The following is a 12,128-nucleotide window of genomic DNA, read 5'->3' on the forward strand; positions in this document are numbered from 1 at the left end:
CAGAGTTTGTGTAATTGGCATGTGGTGGTAGGAGTGTAAAAAAAAAAAAAGTTACACACACACGTGTATATATATATATATATATATATATATATATATATTTATATATAGATATGTGTGTGTGTGTGTGTGCGTGTGTGTGTGTGTGTGTGCATGCGCATGTGTATGTGTGTTGTTGCCTACATCTTTGCAAAAGCTTTAGGGGTTTACAGGAAATGTGGTCATGTTTTGACAGTCATAAGCACCGACAATATCACATGCTTAAAATAGAAGCTTCCTATAATCCTCAGTATTAAGGCTTATCATCAAAGGGAGGTATGAGAATTTATTTGGCAACGACACATTTATGTCAAATGCTATGGCATGTGTGTGTTACCGTCTCCATTTTTGAAGATGATCTCATTGTTCTGAAAGAGCAGCTCGGACATGATGTCAGGGTTCTCCCAGTTCAACCACAACGGCCTCTTCGCTGATGACATGATCCTGCATTCATCCAACCTGTGGGCAGATCAATTCAAGTTATTAAACGATGACATCATTTTTTAACGACCCAACTTAGGCACACAAACACACACAGCACTGCGCATACAACAGCTCATTTAATACTGTGTCTAACCTCAAGTTTCCCAGTTGGTGTGCAGGGTTGAGAGGAGAGGTGTAGTTTTGCAGAGCATCCATGTAGTCTGGTCTCTTCATCTGGTCCACAAGAAACCGCATCTGGACCTCCACAAGACACACACACACACAAACACAACAGACACGTGCATTTGCACATAAATGTGTGTGAATGCAAGCCATTTACACACACGCATCCACAGAGAAATCTTCTAAAAAGGACTGCCTTTGCGTGGTGTTATGGCTCAGGTCGAATTATGAATTTAACAAAGCCACAAATAGTTGAATGAATAATAACACTTTGCGACATAGAATAGTTCATCAGGGTTGTTATCTGCTGTAGCTACAGCATTGATTGAAAATCTCATAAAAGGAGCCCTTCACAAGATGAAATAAGCACTTCACTAGTGTTTTACAAATACGAACCTGAGAAAAGTAATGCTATTCTTTTAGGGCTCTCCAATGAGTAAAACTACTCCAAAGGTGACCTATGTTTGTCCTCGCTGTTGATCTCTCTTTTTTTAAAACTTGAATTCTTCCTCTGAATGCAGAGTTTCCTTTTTAGGTGGAGCAACAACTCCAAAAACGTTTCTTGGACACCTCTGAGGGTTGCAACGGTATGAGATTTTTATGGTACGCTAACGATAATCACAGTACAAAACTATTGCACTATCACGGTATGACAGAATTATTATTATTATTATGATTATTATTATTATGATTATTATGATTATTATTATTATTATTAATTGCCAGAATGACCCTTAAAGGAATGATTATAATTCATCATTATAATTAAGACTTGAAACTATTTTTTAATGTAAGAATGTGTAAAATGTCTCCCTTTTCAAAATAACCAAAATAAATCTGATATTCGCCAACCAGTTGCATTTTTTTAATATCATAGATAAGCAGATCTACACGGTATATCAATCATCAACTTTCATATCATGGTATACCTTAAAACCGATTTATCGCTGCAATCCTACTTCCACCATACTCTTAGCTGCTGCTCCATCACGATGTTCTTTCCCTCCATTCTGCCCCCTTTAGCTCTGGCTGGTTGACGTAAATTGCATCACTTCATGGCGCATGAAAGTCGCCACAGACACCAGACACTTTCACTCCTGTATACTGTGAAACACAAAGAGCTCTCCCTGACGGCAATAAGCTTAATGAGTCCATTCTGGGAACTCATTCAGCGAGGGCCGCTGTGTAGCTTTAAAATAACAACGGCTTTGTTCCTGTGAGTATGTGAGTGTGCTGTCGCCCTCCTTACCTTCTGCGTCTCATCCTTCTTCTCCTGTTTGAGGATGTCAGTGAGGTTAATGAGCTTCTCCATGGCCTCTACCTGCCTGCTCAGGTGTTTGAGGTACATGCCACACGCCCTGCAGTATGCCTCTAGCAGCAGCCCAAACCTCTGGCTCACTGTTTTATTGTGCATTTCTGACCTGTGAGGAAGTGGCAAAGAGAAAAGGGAAACAAGGAGTGGAAGCAGGGAGGTAAGATGAGTTTTTAGCTTTCTAGAAAGACACAGAGTAAGGAAGGTAAATAAACATGAAGAAAAAGCAGTCTGAGTCTGGCAACTCACTTGAGATGCCAGAAGAAGAAATGACCTATCCTTTGATTGGTCAGGGCCTTTTTGAGGAGGAATCGGGCCAGGGGATTGTCAAGATACTGCTCATATTTTAATACCTAGGACAGAAAGAGAGAGAGAAAAGATTGGAGAAAAGAGCAAGAGGAGATGCACAGAGGAGGTTCAGATTAGTCATTTCAGACGCTATTATGTCTCTCAACATGAAGTCTCTGCACACCGAGTGACAAATACAACCGGAAAGTCTTCAACACAAAAGAGCAGCAGCATTCAAACAGACAGAACTCTGGCTGCCAAGGACACTCAGGCAGAGAAAGGTACTTCACAGTCCACTTGAATCATAGTACTTGTCGTTCCTCAGTGTCTTCCTTTTTACCCCATCATTTCATCAATCTCTTCCTTGTTTTCAATAGCCCCGACTCTCGATTAGACCTACCTGTACAAGCTGGATGAGGTACTGTGAGAGTTTGTCGTCAGTCAGGTATTTTTCAAGGCAGCGTACAGCAAAGTGCCTGACCATGGGGTCTGGATAGTTACAGTCCAACAGCTCCATGGCCTGCTCAGGACGGATAGACGGCCATTCCTTTAACAGACAGTACATCTGGAAAACATACAAGCCAAAACATATGAATTCATACTCAGAAGTAAATTATATAAATCACCCTTTGAGTAGTTATGTTTCAAGTTTGTAATTTTGCAAGATAATGTTGCTAAAATACAGAAGTATCAAATGCAGAAGTATACATTCAAATTTAAAAACAAAAGAGCAGTCCATTTCTAACAACTTGATTTAAGTAGTCAAATATCAAATAGATGGAATACATTTTTATTGAAAATACATTATGGAACAGTTGAGCTGAGAACATCTTTCTGTAACTCTGCTTCTTCTGGCTTATCAGACAGATTAAGTATGTATATAGCACGCAGGTATGAAATAGCATGGCATTACCTGTGCTACTTCATCTCTGGAGTTCCATTTGACAGCGAGAAGGATCTTGGGAAGAATCTCAGGGATGTTCATGCAGTAGTGTCTGGTAAAGAAAGGAAAACTAGATCATTACTTTGTGTTGCTGTACATCTTAATTGGTTGTTTCTTCATATCTACATCCTGCATGCAAGAATACATCACAGATGTGTCATTTATTCACATGTATTCATCATACATAATTTGGTAATGGATATACTGCGTTCACATGGAATCAGACAGACAGTAGAAGGCACCTTCTGGACAGCAGGGAATAAACAAACAAACAGTCCGACAAAATGGGTAAAACAAAACACATGACAACTAGGGATCAACCAATATTGTTTTTTTCAGGGCCGATACCAATTGTTAGTAATCAATTAGACCATTCATTTTATCTGTGATTAGTAAAATAAAATGTCAATACAGATAATCTGCAAAATGCCAGATATCGGCCCCAATAATTGGCCAGGCTGATAATCTGTCAACCCCTAATGACAAGCCTATTGCTTATGAAGAATGGGATTCAAATTTTTTTTGTGTTTATTACGTCATGTATTTATTCCAGTCATGTCCAGTAATTGTCCAGATCGCTCATGTTTTCTCCTTGTGTGACGAAGCAACGTAAAATCCGGTCTTAAATTCCTTCCTGAAGGACAGCAAAAAGCTGAAATATTTTAACATTGAACTGTAATGCCATATTCTGTTACCATTGCTGGCTTTCTCTGTCAGCCTCACCTAATATTACCGTCCTACTCGCATCAAAGAAAATGATATCTAGTTTCCTGATTCCATGAAAACGCAGCACTAATCTCAGAAATGTATCCTTTTTTTAAAAATGCATGTTGTATAGAAACAAAACAAAATGTTTTAACCATCTAGGATAAACTTGTATTGAATCTGGTTTTACATACAGGTACAAATGCGTCTGAAAATTGCTGGTTGGAAGGTTACCTGTGTCTCCAGAGGAAGTCTTTCTCCTGCTCAGTGATTTCTGAAAGAGGGTCTCTGTTACTCAGCTGTCTCATCTGCTCGGTGTCGCTCTCTGTCAGGGCGTGATCTCTGGCCGACCGGTTGCTCTGAATGAAAACAAAGAAAATACATTAATAAACACTGCAGTCTTACATAAACACTGTCATAATTAGCTTGTTGGTTGTCATGTTTTTCAAGTTACTATACAAGACCCCTACATTTACTTCATTGTAAAACACAGGGTAACGCAGTAAAACATGGTTATATTATTATTTACCTCTTTTATCATACCTAAGTACACTAACTAGCAGCGTTACTTACTTTGTCGCTTTTGGTTAGAGTTTCCATTTGTTATTTTTTTTCTTGCATCACAGTATCTTTAGATTTGTCTGTCTGGATATTCAGCCATGCAGCCATTATGAGAAACAATAATGGCCTGGAGCATTAACAACTGTTATCCATTAAGATCCATTACTATTAGGAAAGCTTCTCCAACAACTCAAGGCACAGATAAAGGAATTATGTAATGCACCATATTATGCTATCATCTTAAATAAATCAACACTAAATGGACCAGCTCTCTTGCATCACACACTATCTGGTGGACCTGAAACAACAGGCCAGCTCAAAAATATGTCTATTTGCTGTAGTCATTTACGAGAGCCCCACTCTTGTACTATAATCTAAATAATTCAAACATGCTCACCACAGTTTACAACCACAGTTCTAAATGAGTGCACCGAGATAACCATCGTTTTTTTATACACAGTCAGGTTTTTGTCGACATCAGCAAACCTTAGAGTCACATTATTTATGGTAAAATGAGAAGCTGTGTTAAAGCTGTGTTCAAATCATCTTCAGATCTGGAGCCAAGCAGCTCGCATCTCTGAGGCGTAAAATTCATTTGTAAATGTATTTAAAGGGCTGTATTTTTCTGGCACTTGACTTGAAAATAATGAATACTAATGAAGCGTTTCCTTTTTTGGACTTTATCTTAACACGTACACAGCAAAACTAATCATTCATGTTTGTAGGTATTGAAAGTGTGAAAAGAGAAAGAAAGGGGAGTTGTTTTCAATTAAATATTTTCGGTTTCTGCTGTCAGTCAACGACATTAAGATCAGATCATTATTTTAGGATCATGATGACATCATCAAACAAGTTTAACGAAATACAATGTAACTACAGTACCTGAGCTGTGATATCAGCTATATTGACATTTTACATGAATGATGACAGGGAAGGTGGTGAAGGAACAAAAGGATCAACTATTCAACACGGCCAAAAAGCATCCATTATTACCTCGAAATGTGTGTAGAAACGTGTTTTATGCTTGTAAAACACAATAAAATCTCAGCAACACACACCAAGGTGCTATACATGTGGCTGCAGAATAACAAACCCTTAATTTCTGAAATGTTTAGAGTGGACATTGACACTGTGACAGAGGCAGAGCACAACTGGAGCGTGAGCTGCCAGATGCTGTGAAGATTCAGCTGTTAACAACCCCGACAATTCCCTAAAATCCTGAATTTGATCTTCTTTCTTTTGTTTATCACTTTGCCAAAGGCACAGAATCTGTAGCTAAATTGTTATATTCATACGTCTCAAAACAAAGTCAGATTTGTGACTGTATATGTGCAATTTTAATTGAAATTTTAATTGTGCCTTTTCTGGCCAAGCTCAAGTCCGATGATGTTATCATCACATCATGTACTGAGTTGGGCAATCCTCCTCACATCTGACACACATCATGGATAACTTGACACATCGTCTCACACCGTTCACATCCTCTCACATGGCAGAGTAACTCCAGGCACACACAAGTCATGCTTCTCCTGCCACACATCATCTAGAAATCTGATAAGATTACATCACTGACACCATCATGAATAACTGAACACAGCAGCTTACAGCGGCGCTATTGAGCCACATGAAAAGTGTTGGGAACAAACTCAGTTAACAAAGTTTACATCAACATGGATTTTTTTTTATAGTTTATTGCTGTGCTTGAAATTAACTATATTTAATAAATCACTTGGTGACCTAAATTTACTCATATCAAATTTTTTAATAAATTGTCAGGAATAAACTGAAAAGGTCTAGAATATTTATTGACACCTAATGATACAGCACATTTAACCAAATAATGGCACTAATTGTTACGTTATTGTAGACACTGTTCACAAGATTGTTTTTTGACTTAAGTTGAGCAGTTTTTTTTTTCATTTTTGTTTTTTTTTTTTGCTTGTCAGTGTGCTGTCTATGAACTTTTGGGAATGTTTTGGTGCCCAGATTTTGCCGTGGAGTGAGTGCTTCTGACTTCCACGCTACTCTTTGGTACAGAGAGCTGCATTGCGGGCAGTGTCATAAAGGAAGTGAGACTCTGCACTGTAAGGCTCTGTGATAATATGATTTTTGCTCTTGTGCTTAGAAGTGGTGAATTTAAAGCTCACAACAACTTAATATGACACACTCTTGGGCTTTTCTTTTGTATCTAATGTCAGAAGAAATGTTAGCAGTTTGAATAGAACAGAATAGAATAGGTCTTTATTGTCATTGTAACATGTAACATGTAGCTTGTTTACTATATGACAATAACACTGCTGTCACACTGAACGTCCCGCCGAGTCCCTCAAACTTTAAAACTTTAAATGAAAAAAAAATAAAATTGTATTGACATGCCAAATCTGATTTGACTGGCCCAGTTCTGTGTCGGGTATAGCCCTATTTAACATCCACATATTAAAAAAGATTCAATAACACCCAAATGTAATCACAAGTAGTGTCTTACACAACACACATATCCATTCACATTGCTTCCACACTACCATCACCACTAATTTAGCAGATTCACTCATTACATGTAATGCCCTCAACAAGGGTACAATCTCACCTCGCATTAGGACCTCATAAATCAATGTCAAATTACCTCATGCTACAAGGGAATTTAATGAGAGCTGGAATTCAAACACCTTCATTAATACCATCCCCATCTCTCCTAATAACTCTGTACACACTATGTTTTTAAGAAATGCATATTTCAGCTCTGTTACTTCCTAAATTTACCTACTTGTTCAATGGAAATATGAAGGCAAAAATTTATTTTACTATTTTTCACTGCAGTGTTTTTCTTTATTGCTTGATTTCACACCCACTTCTGTCACCAGCATCATACCTGCTAGCTCTCTACCGATCTTTGATATGTCACTTTAGCGAGTATTTCTTAACTCTTATTTGAGTTTTAAAACATAAAACAACCCACTGTACCTTTCAGTCCACTGATTGGAGGCTGTCTAGCAGATTATTACCTGTCCAGAGAGGTTGTAGTTGAACCCCAGTTCTCTTGAGATGGTCCAGTTTGCATGATCCTCTACTGCATTCATATCTGGATATTTGACTGAACTACTGAAGTGGTCAAACTCCAGCTCCAGACATGGGGTTTCCTTAACAACAGAGATTTAAAGAAATATCATCACAATGTGCCAATTACAGTTTCTCACAAAACAGTCAAACTCTCAGTTAAACATCGAGACCTGCAACTTTCTTATACCCCATTTCTGGCACAGTCCCCATCTGAACATGACAGAAATTGCAATTTTTTTTTAACTATTAAAAAATAATATGCCAAATTTGGATACCTTATTAGGGTTGGATCCCGTGACTCCTATGGGGTTGAGGAGGTCTTCAAGGCCGTGAGGGACAGGCCAGAGGTTCAGAGCCATCTTGTTGGCCACCAAAGTGTGAGTGTAGTCAAACAAGTTGATATTACCCCAAGCTAGCGGACAGTGCTCCTGAAGGCAGAAAGAGAAGAGAGAGAGACCCACCGATTGCAAATGTAATTAGTTTCAATATGAGATACTCATGGGAATAAAAAGACACAAACACAGATGGTGAATAATTTTGTGTAGAAGAGATTTTTAACACCATCATATTCATTACACATTAAGGTTTCCTTATGCTTGGGACACGTTAAAAGCAGCGACTTAGAAAAAAGCCTGTATCAAATACAACATCATACAATACACTCATATAATAGTCACTGGATATAGTAATAACAAAAAGTGCTTAAGCAAAGTGAGCACAGCCAATAGCACGTTAACAAGTAAGCTCAGCTTTTAGTTTGCTTAGTATAGCCAAACTTATTCCATGTCATCCCCCATGATTAACTGGACTGATGAAACTCTCAACTTGTATTGGGTTTTACCCTATTTAAATAGTTTAATGTCTTCAGTTGGGCAGATAGAGGAGATGCTCTTTGTTGGATGCTGTTTGTTTGCCTTCAATGTGTTGGTTTGCAGCATGCTGACACTTTGACAAAAATTACCCAGAGGGAAGGAAAATTCAAAATAAGATCCCATATATTTTCCAGCCTATGTCTCATAGATAACCGAGCTCACTTTAGTATCAAAGATTTTGCCTCCCTTTTGTCACAGCCCGATCCTAATTTAAGAACTTAAAATGCACCTTTTTCTCTCTCACTGCACTGATCTTTATTTGTCTGAAATAATCCGCTCTTTAGAAAACAATAAGATCAAAAAGAAAATTCGACTGGCTTATACATTAACCTGCACTATTTCAGAATTGTCTCACTTCTGAGAAGCCTATGAGAACAGCACAGGAACTCCGGCTTAATTATTTCTCTGCATCTTATTTCTCCTAAGGGAGGTTTGAGGAAAAATATGAGCAGTAATATTTTTCTTAGAAGGTTTCAGTTATAAAGATGTTGGTGAATTTTAACAACTTGTAATAGATTTTCATAGATTTTACAGACATTTCACAGGTTTAAGACACAGCCCAGCCCTCACACAGTAATAGATAGAATTATATTGTATAATCAATTGAACTCTTTATTGGACCTTTCTATGAGTGCTTGGTTATGAGATTATTAATTGTGGCACAGGAGTAAGTAAAAGCATAAAGTCTTGGCAATACGTACAACCTTTTCATCTTTAGGTATAAAGGTTATCGAACAACTTTTAAAATGCAGAACTTCTGCTGGAGCTACCATGTAAGTCCTCACAAAGGCTGAGGAAATATTTAAGATAACATCTTGATCTTCAGAGTAAGTCTTCACTAAGGGGCAGAGATGGAACCAGGTGACAAAAGGCTGCATGTTGAGGCAGATAGAGTTACATGCAGACGGCCAGTCAAAACACGCCTATTTATAGTAAGTGCTGGAACAAAAGGCTACTGTAGAGAAGTGTTTGTCTTTCATTCAGGTGGGGCTTGAAAGAGCATCCGCTAACCTGACCTAAGCCGAGCCTGGCGCGGTATGGGATACGGCTCACTGCAGGTGTCTGTTACAATATCCATGTCTGGCATTCATTGACACACACACGCACGCACACACACGCACGTGCGTGCACGTGCACGCACGCACACACACACACACACACACACTCTTCCTCCAGCTTTTCCACCACAAGAGATGGCAGAAAAATCAATCAGTGTGGGTGTGTGTTACAAGTATCAGACCCAATGCACAAAACACAGACACGCTCCAGACAGTTTTACACCACATGGTTCCTAAACACAGTGTAAACTGTCACTTTTTATTGTAAATCTGATTTAAGACTTAACAATGTGTTAATATTCTGCTACACAAAGGATAAATCGCTTCTCAGTTAATTCAATGGATTCCTGCCAACTCCTCAGCTAGAATTTTGTATGATCTGATTATTTCAGTAAACAGTTTTTCTGTTGTCAAAGTCTTAATTTCAAATGCTTTGATACAAGTTTGAGAGAGAATATTAGGTCCTCTAACAACATGCCATCAGCGTGGCTTGCACCAGTGAAGCATATTCTAACATGAATGGAAAAGTCCCTTCTACTCGATTGTGTATCTGTTGATGTTTTCTGCCACCACAGTGCTCGTGGCTGATTAGTAATTAAACAGAGCCAAAGACGATACCACAGCTCCCATTCACCTTGGACACATATACTCAGACAGACTGACACATAGATTAGGGTGTAGTTTCATACACCAATACCACCATGTTCACACACACACACACACACACACAGGTACCTATACATATAAGATCCTTCAGTATGGCTTAGCATGCCAGTCTTGGATAAAGACTGAGACACATGGAGGTCATCTGCTCTCTGCCAACATTAAGCTGCGATTACTGCAGAGCTGTCTGTATATCTGTAATATAACATATACTCCTATTGGTATTCGTATGATCAAGTATAAGTTTCCTTTGGCAAACATGAGTTCATATTTATTTGTTTGTTTGTTTGTTTGTTTGTGGCAAGTTATGGATTATTTTGTGTTTTATATCACAAAATTCAAAAATATGTGATTGGATTCAACTACTGTACTGTTGCATTTTCCCTTCATTAAAACAAATACTGTTCTATGGTTATTCATAACTAAATGGGTTAAATGGCTTAGATATACTCCTTTTCCACTAAAAGCCCCACACTAAAAATAGGCTATAGATTAATTTCCCACTGCCAGTAGACCTGAGCTGTGTACACAGCTCTGCAGAAAACAAGTTGTTACAATGTTAATGTTACAGACAAGCTAGAAACTGGTAAGTAAACAGTAAAAAGCAGCACGTAGGCCAATGAAAATGTTGGAATGATTACTTTTTTATATCACTTACTTATTCAGTCCCTACCTCAAACACTGACTAATTTGGAACAATGTTTGATGTTTGAGACAGGCGGTATTTTGTAGTGGCGTGTAACTGAATGTTGCCAGTGAAGGGCTAAAATTAGCCCGTTCACCCAGTTGCTGCATTTCCATCATTGCCGATCGGAGCTGATAAATACCCATGACCACTGCAGACTCACTGACCGGGGTGTAAAAGCGAATTGTTACATTTCCCATTACATACAAAAGCCAAATGTTAGTGGGTTTTTTGTGCAGTGGGAAAGAGGCTTAAGATGCTTCCAAATTTTGCAACCCAATTTCCTGTCAACTGCAATTGCACTGTGAAGTCATCATTTCACTGCTCTCTATCCTACCTCCTTGGCTCCCTTCCTGCCCTTGACAGAGCAAATGGAGAGGCAGAGTCTGGCAGCACGAGGTATGTCTGGGATGTACATATCATACGTGAGCCACTCATTCCACCTGTAGATAAAGGACGAAAGGGACAATTTATAAGAAGGGAGCCAACAAAACAACCAGAAACAATCTCAAAAGCCACTTAATTCTCTGATGTGCACTAAACAAAGTGCTTCCAGTAATAGAAAACTGAATGTTCAGACACCTTACACTGCTATTACAAAGGGCTGCGTTGAGCTTATACTTTCAGCAGCTTCTTTTAGCTGTCCAGAGGTAAAAGAGTTAACCAGACTTGGGTTTAACAGTAATGTAATACAGCAGTTTAGTGTTACGAGCAGGCACTAAACTGTTAATGCTACCCTCCTGTCTTAGACTACTTAAAGTAAATTAGCAGTGTAAACAGCCTAAAGCACTGTTTTAGTGAAATAAAGGGAAAGTGAATTTAAAAAGCTGTAAGTTTCATTGCCATAATTTATCATATTGTATTGAATCTCTTTTTGTTTGGTTTGATTTTTCACTGTTTAAATACTGTCAATCACATTGTTTAAGCATATTGTAAAAGCTTTTCACCAATTAATTTATTGTCTTAATTAATGTGTCATGCATTTAAGGACTGCTGTAGTGACTAAAATGTAAAATGTCAAATTAGGGATGGGCGATAATATTGGCATGTCATCGGTATCAGCCAATATTGAAAGAATGAAAAAAAAAAAAAGAAAGATCTGAATCAGCCAACATGCTGATTTTTGCCTATATTACAAACAGATTTTTTTTTAACGACAAAGTGAAAATGTACAAAATATCAACCCTATGTTGAAGTGTTTTTCTTATTTTGCACCATGAATGAACATTAAATAGCATTTTATTTTATGTTTCCATCAGCTGATAGGTCATCATGATAAGAGTATGCATAATATGATGATAATTCCACTACAGAAAAGATAAAAGGTGGGGGAAAAAAG

General features: G+C 38.1%; 1 protein-coding gene across 2 annotated transcripts in view; it reads right to left on the minus strand.

The window, feature by feature from the left end:
- LOC121963985 (phosphatidylinositol 4,5-bisphosphate 3-kinase catalytic subunit alpha isoform-like) overlaps positions 1-12,128 on the minus strand; it is a 32,838-nt gene that overhangs the window by 9,600 nt on the left and 11,110 nt on the right. Inside the window, exons 11-20 of one of the 2 annotated variants that reach the window (XM_042514230.2) lie at positions 11,127-11,232; positions 7,787-7,939; positions 7,457-7,591; positions 4,128-4,252; positions 3,159-3,240; positions 2,646-2,810; positions 2,207-2,310; positions 1,895-2,066; positions 617-717; positions 377-498 (exon numbers count right to left, since the gene is read on the minus strand). In XM_042514230.2, coding sequence (XP_042370164.1) covers positions 377-498; positions 617-717; positions 1,895-2,066; positions 2,207-2,310; positions 2,646-2,810; positions 3,159-3,240; positions 4,128-4,252; positions 7,457-7,591; positions 7,787-7,939; positions 11,127-11,232 — 1,265 coding nt within the window. Of the gene's footprint in view, positions 1-376; positions 499-616; positions 724-1,894; positions 2,067-2,206; positions 2,311-2,645; positions 2,811-3,158; positions 3,241-4,127; positions 4,253-7,456; positions 7,592-7,786; positions 7,940-11,126; positions 11,233-12,128 lie in introns of both variants that reach the window. The other variant, XM_042514223.2, reaches the window with a different exon arrangement.

Source organism: Plectropomus leopardus, chromosome 5 (assembly GCF_026936395.1).
Source record: "Plectropomus leopardus strain MGB_pleo_1.0 chromosome 5, ASM2693639v1, whole genome shotgun sequence".
Classification (NCBI taxonomy): domain Eukaryota; kingdom Metazoa; phylum Chordata; class Actinopteri; order Perciformes; family Serranidae; genus Plectropomus; species Plectropomus leopardus.